The 23,487-nt window shown below is 35.9% G+C and overlaps 1 protein-coding gene across 1 annotated transcript in view; it reads right to left on the bottom strand.

Annotated features, from left to right (window-relative positions):
- Positions 1 to 23,487, bottom strand: part of LOC135326297 (gamma-2-syntrophin-like) — a 128,497-nt gene that overhangs the window by 14,417 nt on the left and 90,593 nt on the right. Inside the window, exons 8-9 of the mRNA XM_064504177.1 lie at positions 16,676 to 16,714; positions 3,235 to 3,351 (exon numbers count right to left, since the gene is read on the bottom strand). Of these exons, the coding sequence (XP_064360247.1) occupies positions 3,235 to 3,351; positions 16,676 to 16,714 (156 nt within the window). The remainder of the gene's footprint in view (positions 1 to 3,234; positions 3,352 to 16,675; positions 16,715 to 23,487) is intronic.

Genomic DNA, 23,487 nt, shown 5'->3' with positions numbered 1-23,487 from the left:
TGCAGCCATTCCCAAGCATCTGCTTTTTGAACTTTCACAGTCCAAGCTATTTAAACTCTGAGAACATCATATCAGTCTATTTGTCTCTATAAACTACAGAAAAGATGCACTTCTAGGGCCAGTGAAGATTCTGGGGAAGAAAGTGTGCAGATGTCATGTATATTTTACTTCTACTTAAAACAGGAAAACATGAGAATATACAGCATCTGATGACACAAAAAAATGACTTTGCTAAATCTGATATGAAACCTAATTATCTCTTTTCCAAGGCCTTTGTGGATATTAAATCTATGATAGGAAGTGTCATAAGTTATGACCTATAAGTCATAGGCGTATTTACGTAAAAGACATTTCGATTACTATCATTAGGTCTAAATGTAAAAGCGTTTCAGCACATCACCAATTTCTGTATATAAAACTCTCCTGCATACAGCTACAGCTATGCACACCATGCCAAACATATGTGACAATGTTTCACTCCATCATGAACAGGTGCTGGGTTTTGTATCTGTACATGCATATCTCTGTGTACATGTAGAACCTCTCATCAGTTCATAGTGACAAACCATGCAAATGAAATTATATGCACAACTGAAAACAGAAAAAGTTGAAAATGCGCCCATTACAGTCAAACAAGAATAAGCCTATGAGCTTTTTCCAGCATGGAAGATGTTAAATAACACTTCTTCTTGGAGAGGACAGAAGATATCATACAGCCTTTTAGAAAATGGCTTGTTCCTCATCATGGAGCTAGAAAACTCCCTGGTCTACACATCACAGCTGAGTTTTCTAGCCCATTTCTGTTACTGTGGTAAGCAACTCTGTTCTTGATATCTGTTCTTACTGGGAAGCGTCTACATTTTTGAAAGCACCATCTGAGAAACTATTTAAGCAGAGTATAAATAGAACGCTACTCTCTATAGTAGCTTCTCTGAAATTACAAAATCCGTACTTGATCTGTACTTTTCTTGAATTTTGTTCATTGGTAGCCGTATTTTGTTTATTCTTTTGAAAGTTAGAAACTGTATTTGCCCCCATATGATCTCTTATACACAAAGAAATAGAGTAAAAATTGTATTAGATGTTTTTATAAGCAGTTATAAATTATGGATAAGGTCATTACAACTAACTATATGACTTGTACATCATCTACTTCATGTACACTACAGTGTGGCATTGTCAATAGCATAGCATCAGAGAAACATGTCTGAAATAAAACATAATGGCAAACATTTAAAGATCAGGCAAGATAACAATATTAATATTTTTGTAGTAGAACAGTCCATTTGTTATATTTCACTTAATGTAGTAAAAAAAAAATCAGTGGGGATAATAAGAGCAGCATAATTAAATATCACTAAAAGTAGTGTAAGGCTTCTTGTGGGGATTTATGTTTGAAGCTACAAAGTTACTCGTGCTTGGACATGCAATACAGAACCAGTTTCAGGATGCAACATGGGCCAGGGCCTCCCCAGGGCTGGTACTGGCAAGGGCTGCTGGTGGGACAGGGCTGGGTTTGGCCTGGCTGCTGGGGCCCGTCCCCCTGCTCTGAGGGAGCAAGGTCCTGGTGACAGCTGGGGCAGCCCCAGCCAGCTTGTGGCTCGAGATCCAGGTTTGAATTCTAAATGGAAACTGCCAATTTCCTTTTTTAAAAATTTTTTTTTATTCCCTGATATAAAACATCTGTGGTGTGATTACAGATCAGGAAAACTGGTCAATGGGTTTTGGGATTTATGCATTCTGTCATTGATATTGTACACCTAAGTGCATCTGATTACTGGGATGACGTAACACCATGACCAAAGGGGTCGCCTTTGTTCCTTTTTTTTGAAAAGCCATTGTTTCTACAAATACGTTGCACAGAAACACTGTAGAGTGTAGTAGATAGTGACAAATAAGATGGTAAAAATGCTAACAAACATTTATCCTGACTTGCCTGTTCTTAGTAGAATATGATAAATGAAGTAGTTTTTTCTCAATTAGTATCATTTAGATAGATAGTTTTAATTATATCAAAAATTTTCCTTCCAAAATAGGTCTGAACATCATAATTGAAATTCATAAAGTAAAAGACACATGAATAATTGGTGTGCTATTTATTTACTTTTTGTTTTGTTTTGTTTTTCACTATAATTGGATTCTAGTAACTGAATAAGATTTTAGTTCCTCAACTTAACATATAAACATGAATATTCTTTTGCAGAAAGAAAAAAAAAAACTTTTTCCAGATGTGTTCTCTCATTTTAAGAAAAGTACTATTAATTTGCCATTTATAAATGTTAGAAGTTTATAGGAATCACTGGGTTTAGAATTTCAGTCTAGAGAAAGAGACTGTTATTAATTGCTTCTGTTCATAAATAAGGTTCAAAGAGTAAGTACTTCACAAAGGTATGCTGGTGGTACACATAAAAAATCAGATTTGCTTTTGCTTCTGCTGAACAAATCAGGAGATTGACCACTTTCTGATCAAGAATTAAGAAAGCTATTTAGCTGCAAATGTATTTTAATTCTACATTTTGTTCTTTGTGATGTATTTAAAGCAATGGCTCTCTGAAGGGAGAAAGAAAGCTTAAAAAAGCTTCCATGTGGTATTTATGGGTCACTTTTAGGAGCCGAGAATTTTCCAGTTCATTTCTCTTCCCTTCTTTTAAATTAATTTTTAGTGTTTTACAGTGGTATTAGGTAAGTCATCTGTTATGAAATACGATTCTAGTTTTTAGCTATGGAAATAATCAAAGCAGGATGTTGTCACTTATTCAAACTGTACATTTAGGATTGGATTCTCTGTAATAGTTCAATCCCTAGCCTGTATGTAAAATTCACAACTTTAGTATCGGTGGTGTATTTCATGATGTGACTATCTTTAAGAAAACAGAGTAACTACCAAGTCATTACACCTGGAAAAATGCCTCAGAATAAATGTAAGATATGAAATTTTGACTATAACCAACCAGAAAAGAATCTGAACACAACAACTTAAAAAAGTAACACAAATGTTCCCTATTAAGAATTTATTGAGATATCCAGATATGGTAGGATTTTCAGAGGACCTTGAAAAAGGTTAGATATCTAAAGCTTACTGAAAGATAGTGGCATCTATGGCTTTAACTGTTTTTGAAATCTCAGCTGACAACTCTACTTGGTAGGAAAAAATAAACCCAGACATAACAAACAGGTTTCCATCTACAGTTAAATCCTCCCCCAAAGTATATATATATGTGTATATATTTTTACCGGTGGAGTGCTGAAAATGTAGAAGGATGAACCCTTCAGTGCCAGAAACTTGAATTTGTAGAGCTGAGATGAATCAGTTCCTTCAAGTTTCTCATTTACCCATCCCATATGTATGACCTGTAAAACAAAGTCATTGAAAATTAAAGCTCATTTTTCTAGCGAGGCATAAGACAGACCTGAATAGGTCAAATCTTTCCACAGGGAAGAGTGTCTTAGATTTGGATGCATCATTCCCTGCTTCTAAACTGCCCTTCCATTGCTATCACACTCTTAACCTTTTAACCATTCCAGTGTGTCAAAAGTCCTTGAAGAGACATAATCCATATTGAACAGGTTTTCTGAATCCTGATTCTATTCCAGGCAGCAAAGTTGTATCCATGCTGGTATGCTGTGTGCCAGCCATGGAGGAAAGGGGAAATTTAATATGTAAAAATTAAGCATAGTTATTATTGTAAAATTAGGTGTTCTAATATGATTAATTCAACCATATTAGAAGGTTCCAAAGATAATCTCCTTTTAAAAAGTCACCTACATATGTTTCAGCAGACTCTCATTTTAGCCAGCAGAAAAGCTGGGTGTACTAAAATAGTACAGCCAGTACTCTAGATTCTACTTTACCTTTAGGACAGTAAAAAGCTGGACAACCTAGAACCTCTGTGACACATACCTCTTAAGAGAGACATCTGAATAAGTCACAAGATTTATCTGAAAAAAACTTTCTGTACGCTCACCTTTGTTGTTGCTAATAAAGTGCCTTTGTCACATTGATTCTTTCTTTATATACCTTTTTTGGATTAACTTTATCACATAAGAAGGATATGTGCTTTATGTTGTAGTAAAATTAAATGTCAGTTTCACTCATCACATAACTTTGCTCTAACAGTATTATAATATGTCCCTTTACATTATAGATTACATTTTCTGATCAGCTGCAGACATATATTTTGGGCTTGTGCTCTAAGTGTTTTACTAAAATGGAAATGTACTATTACTATTTTTATTGTAGCCACATGATGCTGTGACCAGACTACTTGTGGTAGGTCAGAATCAAAAGTCTTGGTTTCAAGTATATCCTTTTCCACACTGCAAACAGATTTTTATACCTATTAGCACCTATAAACTCAGTGATAATCTGCCTTGGTATGATGGAATCTCTTTCAACCCCAGACCAAAAACCCCAAAATTATACAAAAACATATTCACTGGACTAGATTTTGGGGGGACTGTGAAACCTTTTTGGAGAGTATGGTCTTTCTATTAACTGATTGCAACTTTGTAATATCGCTCATTTAATTTCTTATAGAAACAAGTATATGGATCATCATGAGGTCATTTATTTGTTCTCTTTCTTCAAAGACTACAGAAAAAAAGAGCAATACTTCAGTTACACTTTGAATACACTGGACAGCTTATTACTCTGCTTGACTGAAATGAGCAGCCAAATTAAAAAGTCCAATTCCAGAAACACAGGATCTAAATCAAAAAACCCAAATAATATAACATCATCAAAGCAAACAGTCTTAGAACCCTGAAAATTTTTTTTGTTTTTTTGGATGATTGATTTAATGATAATTGCCAAGAAATGTCAAAACTGATTAACAGCTTTTTCGGTTTCCATTTTTTTTAAAGCCACTACTTAGCTTCAGATTGTCAACATAGTTTCTTGAATGAGGAAGCAATTTTTGTGCCTAGCAGTAGAAATAAGAAAAAATGCTTTGCTGATTTCTATCTTACAAAAGAAAATAAAAACTCACCCAGAAAAACTAGCTAGTATGTTATAGTTCAATGTGAATTTAAAGAAAAGAATCCCCCTTCAAAAGCTTTGAAAGCCTTTCAAATCACAAGGTTATGGTTTCTATATTTACACTATGAGACTCTTACCTAAGTATTAAAGGTGCCAGTAAAAAAAAAAAAAAAAAAAAAAAATCTATTGGCAATTCTTGCCTTTTCTAAAAGGTATCTATTCTTACATCATCTTGGTCCATTCTTTTTTTAATGAAAATGTGAAAAAAATCAACAAGGAGCCATTGGTAGATTGATCTAAAAGTCAAAGAAGAATACCCCTGTAGAAAATTTACTGAATGTATGAAGTCTCAGTACATACATATATTTAGGGAAAGAAATATAATATGGCTAGAAGACATGAAAAGTTTTAGTGGTTGTTTGGTTTAGAGTTTTCGTATATTTATGAGAAAGCAATATTTGAGCTGATTCAAATGCAGATTGCTGAAATGAGATACTGTCTACAAGAAGAAATAAAGTTAAGCTACGTGTTTGAAGAATGATTGCTACTGGAAGATTTGGAGTGAGCTCAGTGGGTTTAGAGCTGCATTACTGTTATTTGAATTAACTGAGGATAATAAAAGGGGAAACTAGAAAGTAAGTGCTAACGAGTATAAAAGAGAAAGAGGAAAGGCAAATGCAAACCAGAGAGACAAGGGAAAGGACATTCAGGAGGAGAAAGACACCAATATTGTAAGATGGAAAATAATGAAACAAACATGAAATTAAAATGAAAAGAACAAAACAGAAGACACTATACAGGCATGCGAAGAAGGAAAAATCAGGGAGAAAAACAAATCTGAGAGAAAAAAAAGCCATAAAGAAAAGAGTGTAACAAATTTATAATCAACTATAAAGACAAAAAATGCCTAAAAAGTAAAGAAAATAGAAGAATTTTATCAGAATCAGTGTTTAATTAACATAAGAATAATTATTCAGTTCAACAGAAGTCTGTATGGAAAAAAACACCAACCAAATATTGGCACTCAATAATAAGCTGCTTTTGGTTGATAAGTATGCTAGGGAGATTTTGACTAGACCAAAACCTTCCATTTGAAATTTTAAGGAGTGCTGATTTGGCATAACACTACAAACTACCCCATTTTCAGCACTGCTTTTAGCACTCCTTTCTTGATCAATCTCAGACTGCTATTTGAAACTGCATGGAAAAGTACCCATTCACCATTGCTGTGTTATTAATTTCCTAAAGTGTTCCAATATACTTTACAAAAGTTCCTGTAGGAACAAAATGAGCAATGGCACTCATTATGGGGTGATAATATGTCACTAACAAAATGTAATCCGATGATAGCAGATGAGTGAACATTCTTATTTGCACTTACTGTTTTGCTATAGGAATAGAGCATCTAGATGACTGGAAACGTAACGTGTGTTACATTTAATAAAGTTATCTGTACATTTTGTGTGTAGTACTGCTAGTTAAATAGCTATGAAAAGTAAATGAAGCAAAACACTGAAGGGGAAAATAGTTAAAGAAAATCAAGTAGATCTCTGACATATGAAAGGTCAGAACAGATGCGATAGAATGCTCATTTAGTTAAAGGAGGAGAAGAATCTACAACAGAAACCAGCTTTGACTGCAAGTCAAAAACTAATGTTGTATCATAAAGCATCATTTAATTTTAGTTTTAGTTCTTTTTCTGGTCTTTTCCAAAGCAAGTGGCAGACTTTATATTCTAACTAGTACTTGGTGGGGGGGGGGGGGGGGGAGAGGGACTAATAGATTTTTCTGTATCTTTGTGACCTGCAGGCCTCTCACATACATAATTATCATGAAAATAATAAATTTTCAAAAAAAAAAAAAAATCGGCCTGCCAGAAGATCTGATGCATTACATTGATGTTTTCCATTGTATTTAACTTAATCCATTTCTGTCAGAATGACATATTTAACATTTATTTAAAATAACATGTTTTAGGGATGAAACTACAGAGGAATTTAGAAATGACGATACCCTATTTTTACATGCTTCAACCCCAGAGGGAATTTTTTAAGTCCAAGCTAGGCACAACTTGAACACCACAAAAAGCAACATGTCCACATTAACAGATAGGAAACCATGAAGATGGGTATGCATCTGACTTCATTCATTTTCCCAGGAGCTGGCTGCCTATGTCAAATTTGGATTCAGAGTCCTTTGGGTAGTGACTACTGTTTCCATTACAGGGCTGCTGGTAAAATTGGGGATGATGTCACCCACTTTTTCTCATAATAACCTACTGGTTATTTCATAATAGCCTTCTCTTTCAAGATAGGATCTAAAACCTAAAGCTTTCTCTTGAGAACAGCTATCAATAAGTTGCCTTTGAAAAAAATCCTTTTCTGAATGCAGCAGGAAGTGATACACCTGTGTTTGCCTTTTATACAATAGCTCAGTGTAATGCCAAACCTACTGGCCAAAGTTTGAATTCTGTGGCACAGTTGCCCGCTATGTGATATGAGCGCCTGATGAGTAGTGTACATGTAGGTCAGTGTCCATGGCTAAATGTCAGATATATTTCGCCGGAGTAGGTGTGACTAAAATTAACGAAGGGTGCACACCTGTACTAAAGTCAAGACTATCCAGCTCTCAGCTTCTTGTCCAGAAATGGTATGTGAAAACAGTTATTACAGCCCATATTGCTCTCTCTGATGACATCTGGGAGCCTTTCAGAAAAAAAGATCCAAACAGAATCATAGAATAATTTAGGTTGACAGAGACCTCTGGAGCTCATCTTGTCCAACCTCCTGCTTGAAGCAGTACCAATGTAGATCAGGTTACTCAGGGACTTATCCAAATGAGTTTTTAGTATCAACAGAAATAATATAACATAACATAATATATATTTTTTTGAATATCTGTCAAAGATGAAGATTCCATAACCTGTCTGGGTAATTTGCTCCGGTGTTTGACCAAATTACCAAAAGTTCCAATATTTGAACATATTCAGATGTTCTTCTTTTGGGAGACCATATGTGGTGTAATGATTAGTGAGCTGGGCAGTTGTTCCTTTTCTCTCTCCCAAAGCAGCATTCATATCTCAACAGCTGATGGTCAAGCCTTATTTAACTATTGTGATTCTTGTTCTTCCCTATTAGTAGATGCCCTGTTCTTCTACATATTCTTGTATTTTTTTTTTAATCAGTGGGACTACTTGTGCAGCAGGAACCCAATCCAAGTAACAGTGGAGAACTCAGGTCCTTAGTTACTCTTTTCTTAAATTTCTGTTTAGTTTTTTATCAAAATTACAACCACCGTAAAGTGAGCTTAAAAAACAACTCCTCACCTAATAAAGACTCAAATTATTTCTTCTGCTGTTCTGGAAAATTTAAAAAAAAATCAATCTATAGCTGCTGCAAAAAGATCCTCAAAAATAAAATTCAGTCTGAAAATTTACTCCCAGCTCCCTTCTGCATGTTATCCCCTAATCAATCACATGATAATTCTGCTTAAAAATGCGTCAACATAATTTTAATTGGAGAATCATCCTGAAGGAGAAGGACTGATCGTATAGTGTGAATCCAGTGAAATCACTGTTCTATAGAACTGAATAGAAAAGCAATTAGTTCTAAAAGCTGTGAAGAGGAGCTCCCTGTGCAGAAGACTATATCTTCTAGATTCTTTCTCACAATCATAAAGCAGAAATAAACAAATCAAATTGAGAGATCAAATAGAACTAGAAAACTACAGAAAATGGCAATACGGATGTCCAGACATAAAGACAGGAAATCTATACAGTAGGTCAGCACTCAGCCTGGAGAGCAGAAATTGAAAAGAGAGTAGGGAGAGGTCAGAATGGTATGGAAACAGAGAATAAAGAACAATTGTTAACAATTTTTTATATTCTAGGAGCTTATGGAAGCTTGATGAAATTATCAGGAAGACAGCTTTAATCAGAGAACATGATTTTTCACAAAAAACAGAATTACATTGTTCCAGTCACTGTCAGAGTATCTGTAGACCCAGATGACAGCTGGAAGCTATGGTCAACATATTAGGGTAAGAAATGCTGTTTAAATACTGTGTTTCATATACTTAGTTCTTCAATAGGAACTATTGGTCAGTCTTTGAGACAGAATTCTTTAGTCTGACCCATTCTAGAGTTTCTAGAATCAAATGTTTCGAAGTCTTCCAACTTTAAAAGAGTAAGCTAATACAAGCTATTTCACTAACACAAATATTTTCCATTCTAAAGAGAGAAAACTGGAACATACAAACACCATGACACACTGTGAAATGTGTTAGTTTTAGAGGGCACAGTGAGATTTTTGAAATATGTTCAGAAATGCAACAAGGATAATCAGAATATATTGATTTGTTCCATCAACTTTGACAATTTCTTAACCTTATTATCTACAGTTTCTCCATCTTCAAAATTGGTATAATAGTAATATTACATCACAGAGGAATTACATTGTAACTATCTGACTAGAGGTTCAACTGTTTATGTGCTTTGAAGTGGTCTTTATTTGTTCCAAAAACTTTTATTTTATAAGTGAAAGTGTTGAGGTCCCAGAAAAATCTCTGAAACAGATCAAGAGAATTTCATTAAGAAGTGCATAACTGACCTTCCATACAAATAAAGTAAGAACAATTACAAAGGAATATCTCAATTCTATCTTTAAGTGGTTGCATTATGTTCAAAGGAGTTTACTCTTGCTGTTTCCAGGTGTGTGAGTCCTAAAACTATAGTCTGCAAGAATCTAACTTTTGAAGACTAACTTTTGAAGTTTGGAGAAACTAAATTTATCACGTATATGATATAATTGTAAAATGTTTTTCTTTAATTTATGAAAATGAAAAAAGAGAAATTGATCTTGTAAGAGTATGTGCAGTGTCTGAATCTGCAGCATGAAGCCAGAGTTCATGGCATGCCTGAGACAGCAGTTCTACTATGAAGAACAGTGGGAAAACCCCTCATATTTGAAAACTTATTCACAATTAGGTTCATACAATCATCAAAAACAGAGACGAAAAGAGGCTTCTCAGAAATTGTTTAAAACCCGCTCTGAAATGCAGGACCCATGATACATATTTTATTTCTAAAAGACGTTTTCTTAACCTCTTAAGGACCTCCAGTAATGGAGACTCTATAATTTCTTCCAACAATCTATTCCAGCACTTTATCAGCTTTACCAGAGATGAAGAAGTCTATTCCTCATGTCTAACATGAGTCATCTGTGCTATAATCACAATTCAAGACATTTTTTGCCCTCTCCATTAAAGTCTCAAATTGCTTCACCCTCAAGAGTAGAGGAAATAGAAACTCCTTCAATCCATAACTGGAGCAAAAATTCCATGAATCATAACATGTAGTTTGTGTAGCATCATTCCTTGCTTCTTTCCACATGTCATTCTCTGATCAACCACATAAGAACATTTATTTTCTTCCATTCTGCAAGATCAGGTTACCATTTCTGAAGACTTCTTTCATACCTCCCTGTCTTCTCTTCTTTAATTTACACAACTCCATTTCTTTCAATCTTTCCACAGAGACCATGGAAAGCCTTTCGTCAAAATCTTTTCTGCAGCACAGTGCACAAAATTAGCTGGAACACTTTGCACTTATGTTTTGCAAGGTACTCTCACCTATACATTAACATATAGGCCAGAATGCTTGCCTCTTTATCAAAAGTCACAAAGGAGACATTGTAGTTATGGTATGCAGCTCTGGCCTGAGGTTAAACAAACAAGGTAACAATGTAAGAAACTGCTGGACATTGCACACAATGTACAGGAAAAAGTGATTGGCCAACTCCAGTCTAGCACTGCTGAACTAATAAAACATTAACGGGATAAACTGGCAGGCTAAATATATGACAGGGAAGCATCAGGAAGTCCCCTTGGGTTAAGAATATCAGAAGAAAGAGAGGTGCTGGCTTTTTGAGGATGTTGAGGATCAGTGACTAAGGCCAAAATAACCAAAAAAGAATATAAAAATGAGAAAAACAGGGATGATGAAAGATTAAAAAGTCTGTGGGTTGCTTATTTGGAGGGAGAAAAAGAGAGAAAAGGGAATTTAAGGTCAACCATGTGACTGGGACTTTTGAAAGGTCCCTGCTAATCAGCCCTGTGCCTGACTACCACAGCCTGATATAATAATAAACCTCTTGTTTTTCTGATGACACCATGTGTGTCCAACTGGCTTCTGTGGTCAGTAGCACTACGATGACCTCCCTAATGCTAGCAAGGGGACAGAGGCTGGACTGAACTGCCCAACAGACTTTATGTCCCCAAATACTTTTTGGAAGAATGAGTTGTTCCTACAACCTCTCACAAATATTTGTTGATTATTCTTGCTTACATGCTGTACCATTAACTGGCTTCCATCCTGTTTTTCAGACTCATTCTTCAATACATCAAGATCATTCTTATGTCCAATGCTGTCTTTTACAGCTTCATGTCTACAAAACTAGTACACATACTTTTGCTAATGCATCGTAGGGAAAATATTCAAGTGAATTGGATCTGGGAGATACCTTTTCAGGACTCCATCAATATATCATTTAGTTTTAAAAGTGAACCATTTACACCTATTCTTGGATTATCCAACAAAGTTTGTACCAGGAAATCTGGACAAAATTTGTTTAGAATACTCTCGTGTCAAGAAGTGTCAAAAGCTTTACTGAAGTCAAGATATGTCAGCAACTACTTCTCACCCATCCACAAGATGTGTTATCCTACCACAGAAGGAAATTAGATTAGATATTAACTACTTATTCTTGACAAATCCTTCATGGCTGCCACTCATCTGCTTGTTATCTTTCATCTGTATACAAATGTTCTGCTTATTTATTTCAGATTTCTTTCAAGGGTTTGAAGTTAATTGACTAGTCTCTAATTCTCCAGTTTCTCTTTCTTTTCAGTAACAGGCACTGTGTTTACCCTTTCCCAGTCTTTTGATCTGTCAGCTGGCAGTCACAAATCCTCTGAGATATCTTGATAACAGCTCTGAGATTACTTTGACCATTTTTTCACATCACAAGGCATTGAAAGCATAAGTACCACCAAAATTTTCCTTCATTTTGTAATCTGAGATCTTGCCATATTTTTCTAGTATTACTTGCAATAACCATCTGCTGCAGTTGACCTTTTTATTGAAGGCTGATCTCTGATAAACTGAGTAATGGCAAATATTTTCCTTTGTCATCTCCCTGCTATTAATGAATTCACAGCATAATTTTTTGTTACCTATATATCTCTTGCTGGTTACATCTTAATCTGTGTCCTGGCCTTTCAGGTACATGCTCTTCTTTTATAATCACTGTATCTAGAATTTAATTTCTGTATGATTTCCTCTAGCAGTCAATGAAAAGCTCATGATTTAGGCAAGCAAGTGACTCTGTTTACTGAAGATATATGTCAGAAGAAAAACAAAAGAATGATTCAAACCCCAGTTAATTCAATTAGTATGTTACTGTGCCCTTTGTAGGCCTTGACTCAGGTTGCAAAGGTCAGTGAACAGTTCTGGAATAGTATTGTCAGCAAATTCAAAAGCATGTTATGAATTGGTGATACTGTAGCAGGAACACAAATGTAAAACTTTGGTATAACATCGTGGAAGATTCACAGTTGCAGGGCTGCAGATGAGAATACCTGTGCACTACCATGCACAAGTCTGGTAAAGGACACAACTAAAGCAAGGCTCCAAATTCATGAAATTCCTCTCATGTTCTAAATCACGGATTGTTATAAATACTGAAATCCATACAATCACTACAAAAGAGCAAATGGAATATACATATGCAAACAATTACAGGGAGAGAGTTCACCTTTTCCTCCAGCTGCAAAAAATCAAAACAAACAAGGAAAGAGACATTGCAGGAAACACTGAAAATCTGTTTTATAGCATATAAAGTAAAATTATACATAGTGTTTATCAAGATCCGATGAACACTTTCTTAATACTGAGAAGAAAAGGTATTGCTTCAGTGGGGGATGGGAAATGCTCATATAGTCTTAGAAAGCCAACAACTCTGCAAGTTTTTTTTTCTGTACAGAGGGAATCACCTAATTTACTGTTTCATAAAAAAATATGCAGCAATCCAGTGGTGCATATCTTTTTGAAAATTGAGTCACAAATCTAACTGCTTACAGATAAGAGAATTAAGTGCTTCCAAGTCTCTAGAGCACTGCAACAAATTATATCAAGCAGAATCAAAAGTTATAGTGTTTGGAAAATGGCAGCTCTCCACACTCAATAAAATATTGTACAACCTAGCTCAATCTCCCGGTCTTCTTGCAGAGCACCAATCTGCTCTAAAAGTACCCAGTGCTTAGGTGCCTCATGCTTCCAATCCTCTGAGGTCTACACAGGTTACGTATAGTGTCAGGGCTTCAGCAGTGGTACTTATTTATATACACCTGTCAAATTTTTATAATTAGTCCTTGACAGAGACTAACTAGCATGACATGGTCTGGGACAACTAGTACTCTTCAAAAAATTCCCAAGAACAGTTTGGGATTTAAGCACTGGCAAAAATGAAATTCCAATAGTTTAAATGCCTCCCAGTTTAAATGCCTCCTTTGGAGGGAGAAGAGACATTAATAGTATGAACGTAGCGAGACTGTGCCAATTAGCTTGTTGACCTGGAACTGTTTAATTTAACATTATAAATATAGTCATAATAATTACAACTGTTGCTACCACTACCTCTAGGAACCTCTTCCTAACTTTGGATCTTATATGCAGGACAAAATGCAAACTCTTTGTTTAATGTCTTCTTTGGGCAAAGAGACCCAGAAATACAGCTGTTTTAGATCTGAGAACCATTAGTTGCATCCCTTCCCTCTACAGTTTTCTTAGCTATATGCCCTTGGAATTCATCTTGTTCTGGATTTCCAGAATAATATTTCCAGTTAAACCAGTCAAGGACAATATGAAAGAAAAGCGAGAAACCCAGGTTTAGTGAACTAATTTTGCATTTGTTGATGCCAAATCCTAGTTTGTTACAGACCTATGAAAAACAGAATCTGAATGGAACCTGTCCTGATCTGATCTCACCCCTTTTCGAAAGATTGGTTTGGATTCTGAAGGCAATGAAGAAAACTCATGGCAACTGACACGATAATGAAACTCAAAGGCTCTATCTAATTCTTCAGGAATGTCCATACTCAACAGGAAGGATAAATCTGCAACTATCACAAAATTTACTTAAGGAAGCTCTTCAAACCACCTCCAGTCTCTCAGACTTCTCTTTTCTCTGTCTTTTAAATCAATTATATTAACAAGAGCAGTTCAGGTTTGTACACACATTATGTAAGTGACATCAGTCTTGCCTTAAATTCTCCATTCCAGAAATTTACGTTCTAATTGCATCTTTCCTTCCTTTCATATTCTGAAGGTAAAAAGGGTAATGGATTTGTACTGCTTAACATTAGACACCTACCTTAGATAGTAAATTAAGAGCCTACTGGGGTCTTCTTAGGACCCCAGTACAGTCAAAGCAGAAGGAGAGGCTATATATATAATCCGTATAAAGGATTATTTAAAATACTGATTGATATTAATTTCCACATTTGAATGACGCTCTGGAAAAGAATATCTTTCTGCCCTGACTAAATGGATAGTTTATAGACACTAGCCTGTTAACCTGGGAAATCAAATTAGGCATCTAATGTTGGGTCGTATGACTGTCCTCAATATTTATTTACAAATTCAGGAAGAATACTTCTTCCTTTTTTTGAAGTATCATATTACATGCACAAAAATTGAGATGAATAAAGTTTAAAAGAATAGAGTCAATCATTTGCAGTTATCCATTAATACCAAAAAGCTCATTCTTGTATCATCTTCATTCGCCTTCTAACTCTCAGCAGCTTGAACCAAAGTCTTTAAATCCAACTCTACAAGCTGTCTGTATCAACAAAGACTGCTTCTAATGTTCCTGTACTTAGTTTAAGAAAGAGCTTCTTAAAAGCAGACATTTTAATGTCAATTAGTACTTCTGTCTTTAATAAAATAGAAGTTGGAATTCCCTTTTGAGCTTTTCATGGGAATGCTACAGTATAGCAGATTTGGCATTTCTTTGATTTCAGTACTCCTGCAGCTCCAAAAAAGTGACAGACCCAAGAACATTAAATAAATTTTGGAACATATTATTAATTACATTAGTAGTTATACCATACTGCAGGTAGGTAAGCAGGTTACAGGCAGCAATTCTCATTTATCATTATTCTTCATTTCTTTAACTTACAGATAATTAAATGTATCATTAAATTTAAAATGGGATTCAGATGTTACGAAAATAGTTACTAAAATATTTGTAGTAGGGAGTTCATCCAACAACATATATCCAAATTCAATATCTTTCCTCCTACCATTTATAATCACCTGTTTTCCATATCAGTTTGATTAATAATGAGAAGGAATAATTAAATGCTCCCTTCTTACATAGGTATTCATTTTGTTTTAGGGATAATTTTTGGGTATCTACTACGCACAGAATTAAAGTTTATAGTAGTTCTTCAGGTGTACTTTTTTTTTTCCAAAATGCAGGCACAAGTATAACAAAATAAAGCAGTTTCCTGGGTAAGAAAATGTAAATGGTTAGATATTTTTAATGACTTCTAGAACAGTCTACAAATGTCCAACTACGTTTTTTAGATAAGATGACAAAATGGTGACACATGAAAGAATATACAAGCTGTCTAATTAATAACAAATATTTTAAACATTTATTTGATGTCCATACAATATACTTCTAGACTCAGTCTTTTAATTCTGTAGTAAATTTCTACAATAAATTTCTATAGTAAAGCAGTAAGTAGCAAAAGACAACCTGGCTAATTTTCACTTTTTTAATCTGCAAACACAGCATTCTTGGAAACAGACAAGGATTGGGCTCTTTTTTCCTGAGTTCAGCACCAGATTGATGCAAGGATAGCAAATAAGTGTGAAGCTCATTAGTTTTATGATATAAAATTCAATTTATTTCCCAGAAATATAGAATTAGCCTGGAAAAAGAAAAAGAAAATTTACAAAGTAAATGGGGAAAAAAAAAGAAAAAAAAAAACTTTGCAATCCCACAATAAGTAAGAAGGCTTTCCAGTGTAGTAAATTCATTGGGTCTTTTTGACTAGCTAGAGGTGCAGCAATATTGCATCAGGCTCCCTAAGCTCCAAAAGCCCTAGACAAATGGTCACTGCAAACATGTATTCTGCACAGCATGACACATCCAAAGGATACTATTTGCAATATATTCCTGAGCTATCTATGCATAATAATGTGATGTAGATATAAAGTCACATCAATTTGTCAGACTCGCTGAAGCTATAGGCATGCAAGCATAAAGTGTGTTTTCCAAGACATATTTGTAAGTTACACTGTCTCCCTCTTTCACTTATATCATGGCTCCATCTAATCCAGTGATATAGCCTTCTTTTTTAATCTTCCTTTATTTTTATTTTTTAATAAACAAGTGCAATTGGGGATTCTACTAGTTACTGTTGATTAGTGAGAATCTGCTGTGTAAACTATGACATCTCAAAATTTAAAACAGATTTTGCAAATGTGGTTTTAGAATTTGCAAACTGACTAAATGTCTGTATGTAGGCTCTACAAATTTTGCAACTTAAAGCAATGAGAAGAATTAGAAAAATTAATAATTTTTGTTCTGGCATGATGAATACATTTCATTAATACAATTAAAGTCTTACCTGGTCTGAGGGAGAACAGCATTTATTTGTCATTTTCATCTATAGAACAGAGATTGAAAAATACTCAGTTATTAATATTCTGATGCTAAAAGTTACTGTGAGGCAATTAGCACTGACATAGTTAATGCACACTGGTATTAGTACTTCAAAATTATAAGAAATTTTTATATTTTCAGTGCAGAAATACTAGATTATAATTATCCTAAGCCTAGAAAACAAAGGACTCAAAAGACAGGAAACCTTTCATCACAGTTTTCAGGAAATCCTTCATAAAGAACTGGCTGTACGAATTTACTTTGCCACTGTGAAAATATTATACTGTACTACAGATTGTTTAAGCAGATCTGTAAATTAGGCATGTGCTCAAGTACTTTGTGAAATGAAGGACGCAGCATATAAAACAGATTAAGGGAATTGTTTAGGATTTCCTTTTGTTCAATATAAAGTAACATATCTTCCTTTTTGCTCACAGTTTAGTCAATGAAGAGGTGTGCTGATTTTGGCTTTTCTTTGACAGTCATAATTGGCATAGGTGACTGCTGAACAAACCTTGACAAACCCTTCTTTAAAGTGAAACACTTCTTAATGCGAAATATTAGTAACAGTGAACTAAAGATATGGGATTTAGACATGAAAAGATTGAATGACTACAAGAAAAGACTCCCCTATATCTAGGGATAGAACCTGCAAACAGTCACAAGAGCTGATGAGTCCTTCCAAACAATCTTATCATCACAAAGCATTTCCCCTCATTTTATAAAAAAATGAAAAGCTTGTGATAACAGACCAAAAGCTACAATTGCACACAGGAAAAGATACAGTCACTGGAAAAGAGCAGAAGAAATCCAAGGCTATTACCAGTATCCTAGCAAGAGCAAGAGATTTGCAAGACGAAATCTGTGGATAAACCTCAAAGGCAGAGCATGACAGTAAGAGGCCAACAGGCCTTGCATTATTCCAACAACACCAGCCTCAGCTCTTGTTGGGCTTGGTCTGGATCTGTCTTGGTATGTCTGGAGCTGTGTTACAGCTTGTTTAGCTATAACAATTATCTAAAAAGCATGAGACTCATTTTTTTTGAGAAAAGTGCAGTTGTGGGGTATAATGTTATATATATACATATGCAGATATTTGTAACTAATTGATAGCAATAACAAGTGCTTATTCTGTATGGAACCACCCTAAACAAAATGACCCTAGAATAAAACGCAACACAGAGGAATACAGGATGATAGCAAGGGCCTTGAATGTACACATGGAGGATGACACAAAGGCCCCAGGGCTATAAGAACTTGTCAGTCATAGGCCATAAGGGATCGTTCCCCCCACTCAGCTTTGCAACCCACTTGAACTGAATTGTGTATTTGAACTGTGCAGGTGTGCCAACTGAGGCCTTGCGTGATGAGGTGGCCAAAGCTGACCTGCCGGCTGCCTGAGGCAGCTGCCAGGCCTGGCTATCACCCTGGCAAGGCATCTGATGGTGCGCAGGGAGGGTCCGCCAGCCCCTTGGAGGGGTCATGCTACCCCAGAGGAGGAGTGGGGCCACCACAACAGAGGCAGGCCACAGACATCTGCACCATAGCTCAGGCAAAGACCAAGGATGAGCATTCCCAACATGCAGCTTCCAAGCAAAAGGGGAGCCTCCAGCAAGGCTTCTCCCAGCTCTCTCCCACAGCTCTTCTCACAGCAGCCTCATCCCCGGCTGCATGTCAGCACTGGCCTTGAGCACATGCAGCCAAATCCCTGGGATGGGGCGGGGGGTGGCAGAGGTTGTTGGCCACTCTCAGGGCCTTGACAGTAACAAACTGGTGGGAACCCAAGAAACCTTATCTGTAACCTGCGTGCTACAAATTAGTGAAAAGCCCGGTGTTACAGAAGGAAGCAGTCCTCACCAGTCTGATCTGGGGGATTGGTAGCAGGCTTAATCTTGGGCATTTGAGAAGACATAACAAAAAGGTATCTTAAATACTTTAACATCACCAGGAATACCATCACCCCCTGCCTATCTTCAGCTCCAGCAATTCTCCAGTGCTTTAGAGAAAAATATACACAAGAAGTAACTACTCAGAAACCAAGCCATGCACACAGAAAATACTATTTCCCTGCAGGTGACCACAGACACACTAAATTATGAGATCACTATAATATAATACAGTGCAAATAAACAGAATAAGCAGTGATCCTGTCTCCTTTCACCTTGCTTTCCAGTTAAATCAAACTATTTTAAGTTCTCTTTATAAAAGGAAGAAATTCTGTTATCCGACTTTCTACCTTACTATGTTCAGATGCGCCTGTGCAAATGTGTGTGAGACTGGCCATGCAGATTCTCTGGAGAATGAGAGAAGAGTAATGTGAAGAGCATCCTCACAAACAGCATCGCTTCCAGTTATTAAGGGCAATATGGAAGGATGCTTTGGATTCCACAGCTATTCACCACATAGGCTTAACTCATTCTTTATTCAAAGCAGGGATGGTTGCAGCCCTGATGTAAGCGGGGCAAGGGGAAAGATCTCCTTCTACATCACATTGTGCCCCTATGTCACTGGACTGAGGAGAGGGAAGTATGCACTCTCCATACTGCACAGCACCATGTGTTCCCTACATCCCTCCACAGTTGGTGCATTGTGGCAGGAATACAAATGGAATTTGCTACACCTTGTTGGGAATGTATGTGTTTTAAACACTGTAGTACAGTAATAGGTGTTTGGAAGAGCAGGGAAGCTAAAACCAAAAATCTGGATCTGCAAAGAGTGCGGTGGCTGAGTCAGACAACTAGAACTGTTAAACAATCATAATTATTATACTGTGTTTAAATGAATGCATAGGAATCTGCAGGGGGCAGGAAGAGAATGGGGCTGCCATGACTCAGCTCCCAGGCTGGGATTTACCTCACTTAGCTTTGGCAATTCAAAAAAAAAAAAAAAAGTTATACATTTAATATATCAATATTCTCTTTCTAATCAGCAGAGACATATGAGGATCTTGACAGTTGTCTCCTTCTCTTTTCGCACAGCAAGAGGATCCTATTTGATTGGCTAAATTTAGCTGACATGATTCCTACCCTTACTGACTACAGTCTCAGTGGTTTGATCTGATGTACTTCCAAATAGGAATTCCTGCATTGAAAAACAAAAAGAAGTGGCAGAAAAGATACATTCTCTTGTGCTACTATCCCTAGACAGCAATAGAATGGTTTGTATAATCACTGAGCAATAAGATTTGTATACTGCTTCCTACAGGTTATGGACACATAATGGATTTTGTTTTGATCTACATGCACCTCACATACTGGTTTGTAAAGAAAGAAAGACCTACTCCTCTTTCTTTTTTATATGAATGTTCAAAGCTCATATTTCATAAGCCTCTCTCTAATCAAACTGAAATTTCACTCCACTGTTGTAGATATACATGTACATGTAAGCATAAGAGAAAATGTTTAAGTCCTACAACACATGGAAATTAAATCCACTGTCAAAATCATATATATGATTTAAGATTAATATCCTTGTTTTGAAACCAAATTTTAAGTTTCTATCATCCTCCAATGAGCTGCTGGAATGATTTAAAAAGATCATAAATAATGGTTAAAGTGGAACAACTGCATCTTTTTATTCCTTATCTGCTTATGAACTGTTCATTTATTAAATTCGTTATTAAATTTGAAAAACACAACACCTTGAGAACACACTGCAAAAAAGAGAAAACCTTGAGAGATCTATAAATATAAGAAATAAGTTTCTATGATGCAAATGAACCGGCAACATCAACTTCAGGTGTTTCTACCTATCATGTCTATATTAATGTTTGGTGTTATGTATGAAAGAAAATAATTAAAGCCCATGACAAAAGCTAAAAACGTTTAATAGATAGCTATCTGCATGGTGCACAACAGAGGGGGGATTCTAAATTACTCCAAAGAATTGTCTCCTAAAAACATCTCCTGCACAGCGCTGTCACTTCCCCGCAAAGAACCCTCTAACTAAACAAACCAAACAGTAGCAGCGAGAAGCACATGCAGATCAAGTTGCTGCCTACGCTTTTTGATTCATTATGGCAGCTTCACTGCCAGCTTCTGTTCCTTTTCTTCCCTCAGTGTCTTTAACTGTACCTCCTTTTGTGAGAATAGGGTTGTAAGAAGAAATAGATGGGAGGTGCTTACTCATCTCTGTTTTCTTCCTCCTCCAAAAGGTAAATGTGAAGATCTTGGAACACACTGAGGAGACTAAGGATCGAATCATAAAGGAAGAGGATAGGGAAGTTTCCCTTTGGTAGAAAAGTATGCAAAAAACAAGGGTATGGACAGAATGGTAAATAGTGGGGGGCATGGATCTTTAGAAAAAAATCTGTATCGCTTGTAAAGATGACAGTTACTGGCAGGTTTTCCTAACTCAGCATACAAGGGAAATATCAGGAAGGCAGGCTGAAAAGACACGCTTACATCTTTCTCCATGTTGCCATATTCGCTGTGCTTTTCTGTCTTATAAGAACTAACTGTCTCCAGGCTAATACCAGAATCATTATTTCTCATCTACAGAGTAACACTTTCTAGCTATGCTAACATTCGGTGGTAGCATCCTCAGGCAGTGACAACTCCTCACATCTTCACTACTGAAAGACAACTCCTCCCTTTCACTTGATCCCCTGAGAGCTTGCCTTTGCATAGAAGTTAGATGTTTCAATACTTCAAAAGAGTAGTCTGACATTAGCAGAAGTGTCAGATTGTGGCAGAATTATTTTTGTATTGCCTACATTAGGACTGTCTTCTGGCATCAGCAGGGGATCTGGCAGAGAGCTGCCAACTGCTGAAAGGGCAAAGTGGCAAAGCATTACGATGCAGGAAAGACAGCGTGCATTGTAAGAGATCAATTCACCTCCATCAGGATCTCTTTAAGAACTAAAAGTCAAAAATAGATGATTCGAATGGTATGCAAACATGTACAACAAAGAATGTATACAGAAGAGGCACAGATAGGCACAGGTAAAGCAAGAATGACTAAGGTGCAGGAAGAGTTGCTAAAATCAAGAAGCATAAACATCATAGACATAGAAAATCTGAAAATATATAGAAGTAAAAGTGAGCAATGGAAAATATGGCAGAAAAACTTAATAATGGTCAGGTGAAAAGGCTGAAATTCTTGATGCCAATAGTCTTAGTAACAAGGCCCATTGTGATCACATATCTAACAGAATTCATTTATCTACAGGCATGACAGCATAGGACAGAACAGGAAATGAATAGGTTAAATATTTGGAGAAGCCAATGAACTCAGTGTTGGCATGTACTCATGAAATTAACCCTTGAGAAGTTAGGAAATTATCTGAACTCCAAACCCTAACCCTAACCCTAATCTCTGAATCCTGATTATCTTCAGAGACTCCTGGAGAATGGCTGAAATTTTACAGGACTAAAGAAGGGCAAATACAGGAAAAATAGTCTGAAGAATTACAGATACATAGCCTAACTTCGACTTCAATAAGATGATCATAGGAAAATACTGACCATTTGTGAGATGATAATAATGTAATAAAAAGCATTCTGAATAGATTTTCAAGAAGTCTACTGTAAAGGCCTTGCCCTAGGCACTGTGGATTTGAAATAGTCCCTTGGCCCTCCCAGTCAGGGAGCCTTCCTTTACTGCAAACTTTCACTGAAATTGCATTCCAGCCTCACATTCTGATCTTTTTGCAAAAGGTTTTGCAATAAAATGGTTTCTCGCTGACTTTTACATCTGTTGTTCTGATGATTAGTAATTAGTTAAAATACTACTGTGGCCAGACCCTATTCAGTTGTTCCAAAGGCTGCACCTCTGTCACAGCCTGTTAAGCACTAAATCCAAGTAAAGATTTTACCCACTTCTAATATGATCTGTGTAGAGATTACTCTCTGCCTGGCTTAGAACACGTGAATTTATCACTGCTGTTAACAAAGCTTGATCAAACCCCTACTAAAGAGGAAGACACAAGATGCAGTATTTTGTTTACAGAATTCTATATTGTGATAGATAACTGAAAAATGAAGATTAGTAAAAATACTCAGCAGATAACAAAATATTCTTGTAGACAGGTCATAACACAGTGAGGATACTATGTCAAGACACCTGCTACCACATACATTGCATTTCAAAGAAACAGACCAGAACCCTACCAGTAATAAAATATATTAATAAATACTTTGCTTGTACAGCCACTTTTACTGTCATATTCAGCTACATACTTGGAGTGACTTTAACTCGTGGGATTTTTTTAGAAAGCAAAAGAATTGTGATTAGGAACTAGGAAGTGGAATTGCTCTAAAAATATTAAAGTGAACTTCTTTCCACTATTCACACAGCAGGCAATTATGAACATTCTTGAATAATGTATATTATTTCCCTAGAATTATCAAATAGAAACAATAATCTCTAAATTAGGTAATTTACTAAATAGTGCCTAGAAGGGAATATTTATAAAGGATATATCATAAGCAAATTTACTGATTTTGTCAAAGACCTCCTTAAATAATTTCAGATTAAAAAAAAGAATTAATTTAATAGAACTACCATGATCAAATATCTACCATGATCAAGTAACTTTTGAAGAGCAAAAAAGTCAAATTATTATGTAGTTTGATCAAAGATTGCTCAAACCTGATACAAATCCTACCCAATATAATCTGAATAACTAAGCATCGATTAACCTGGAGCACAAATTAAAGATATTTATCCTACCAGATCCTGGTTTATAGAAGATGCTTCAGTCTTAACACATCTAAAGAACAAGATTAAAAATCTGCCCAGGTAATTCTCTCAGAGCAAACTGTGCTTGTATTTTTT

Source organism: Dromaius novaehollandiae, unplaced genomic scaffold (genome assembly GCF_036370855.1).
Source record: "Dromaius novaehollandiae isolate bDroNov1 unplaced genomic scaffold, bDroNov1.hap1 HAP1_SCAFFOLD_27, whole genome shotgun sequence".
NCBI lineage: Eukaryota > Metazoa > Chordata > Aves > Casuariiformes > Dromaiidae > Dromaius > Dromaius novaehollandiae.
The sequence above is the reverse complement of the archived record's forward strand: the minus strand, read 5'-3'. Positions and strand labels throughout refer to the sequence as shown.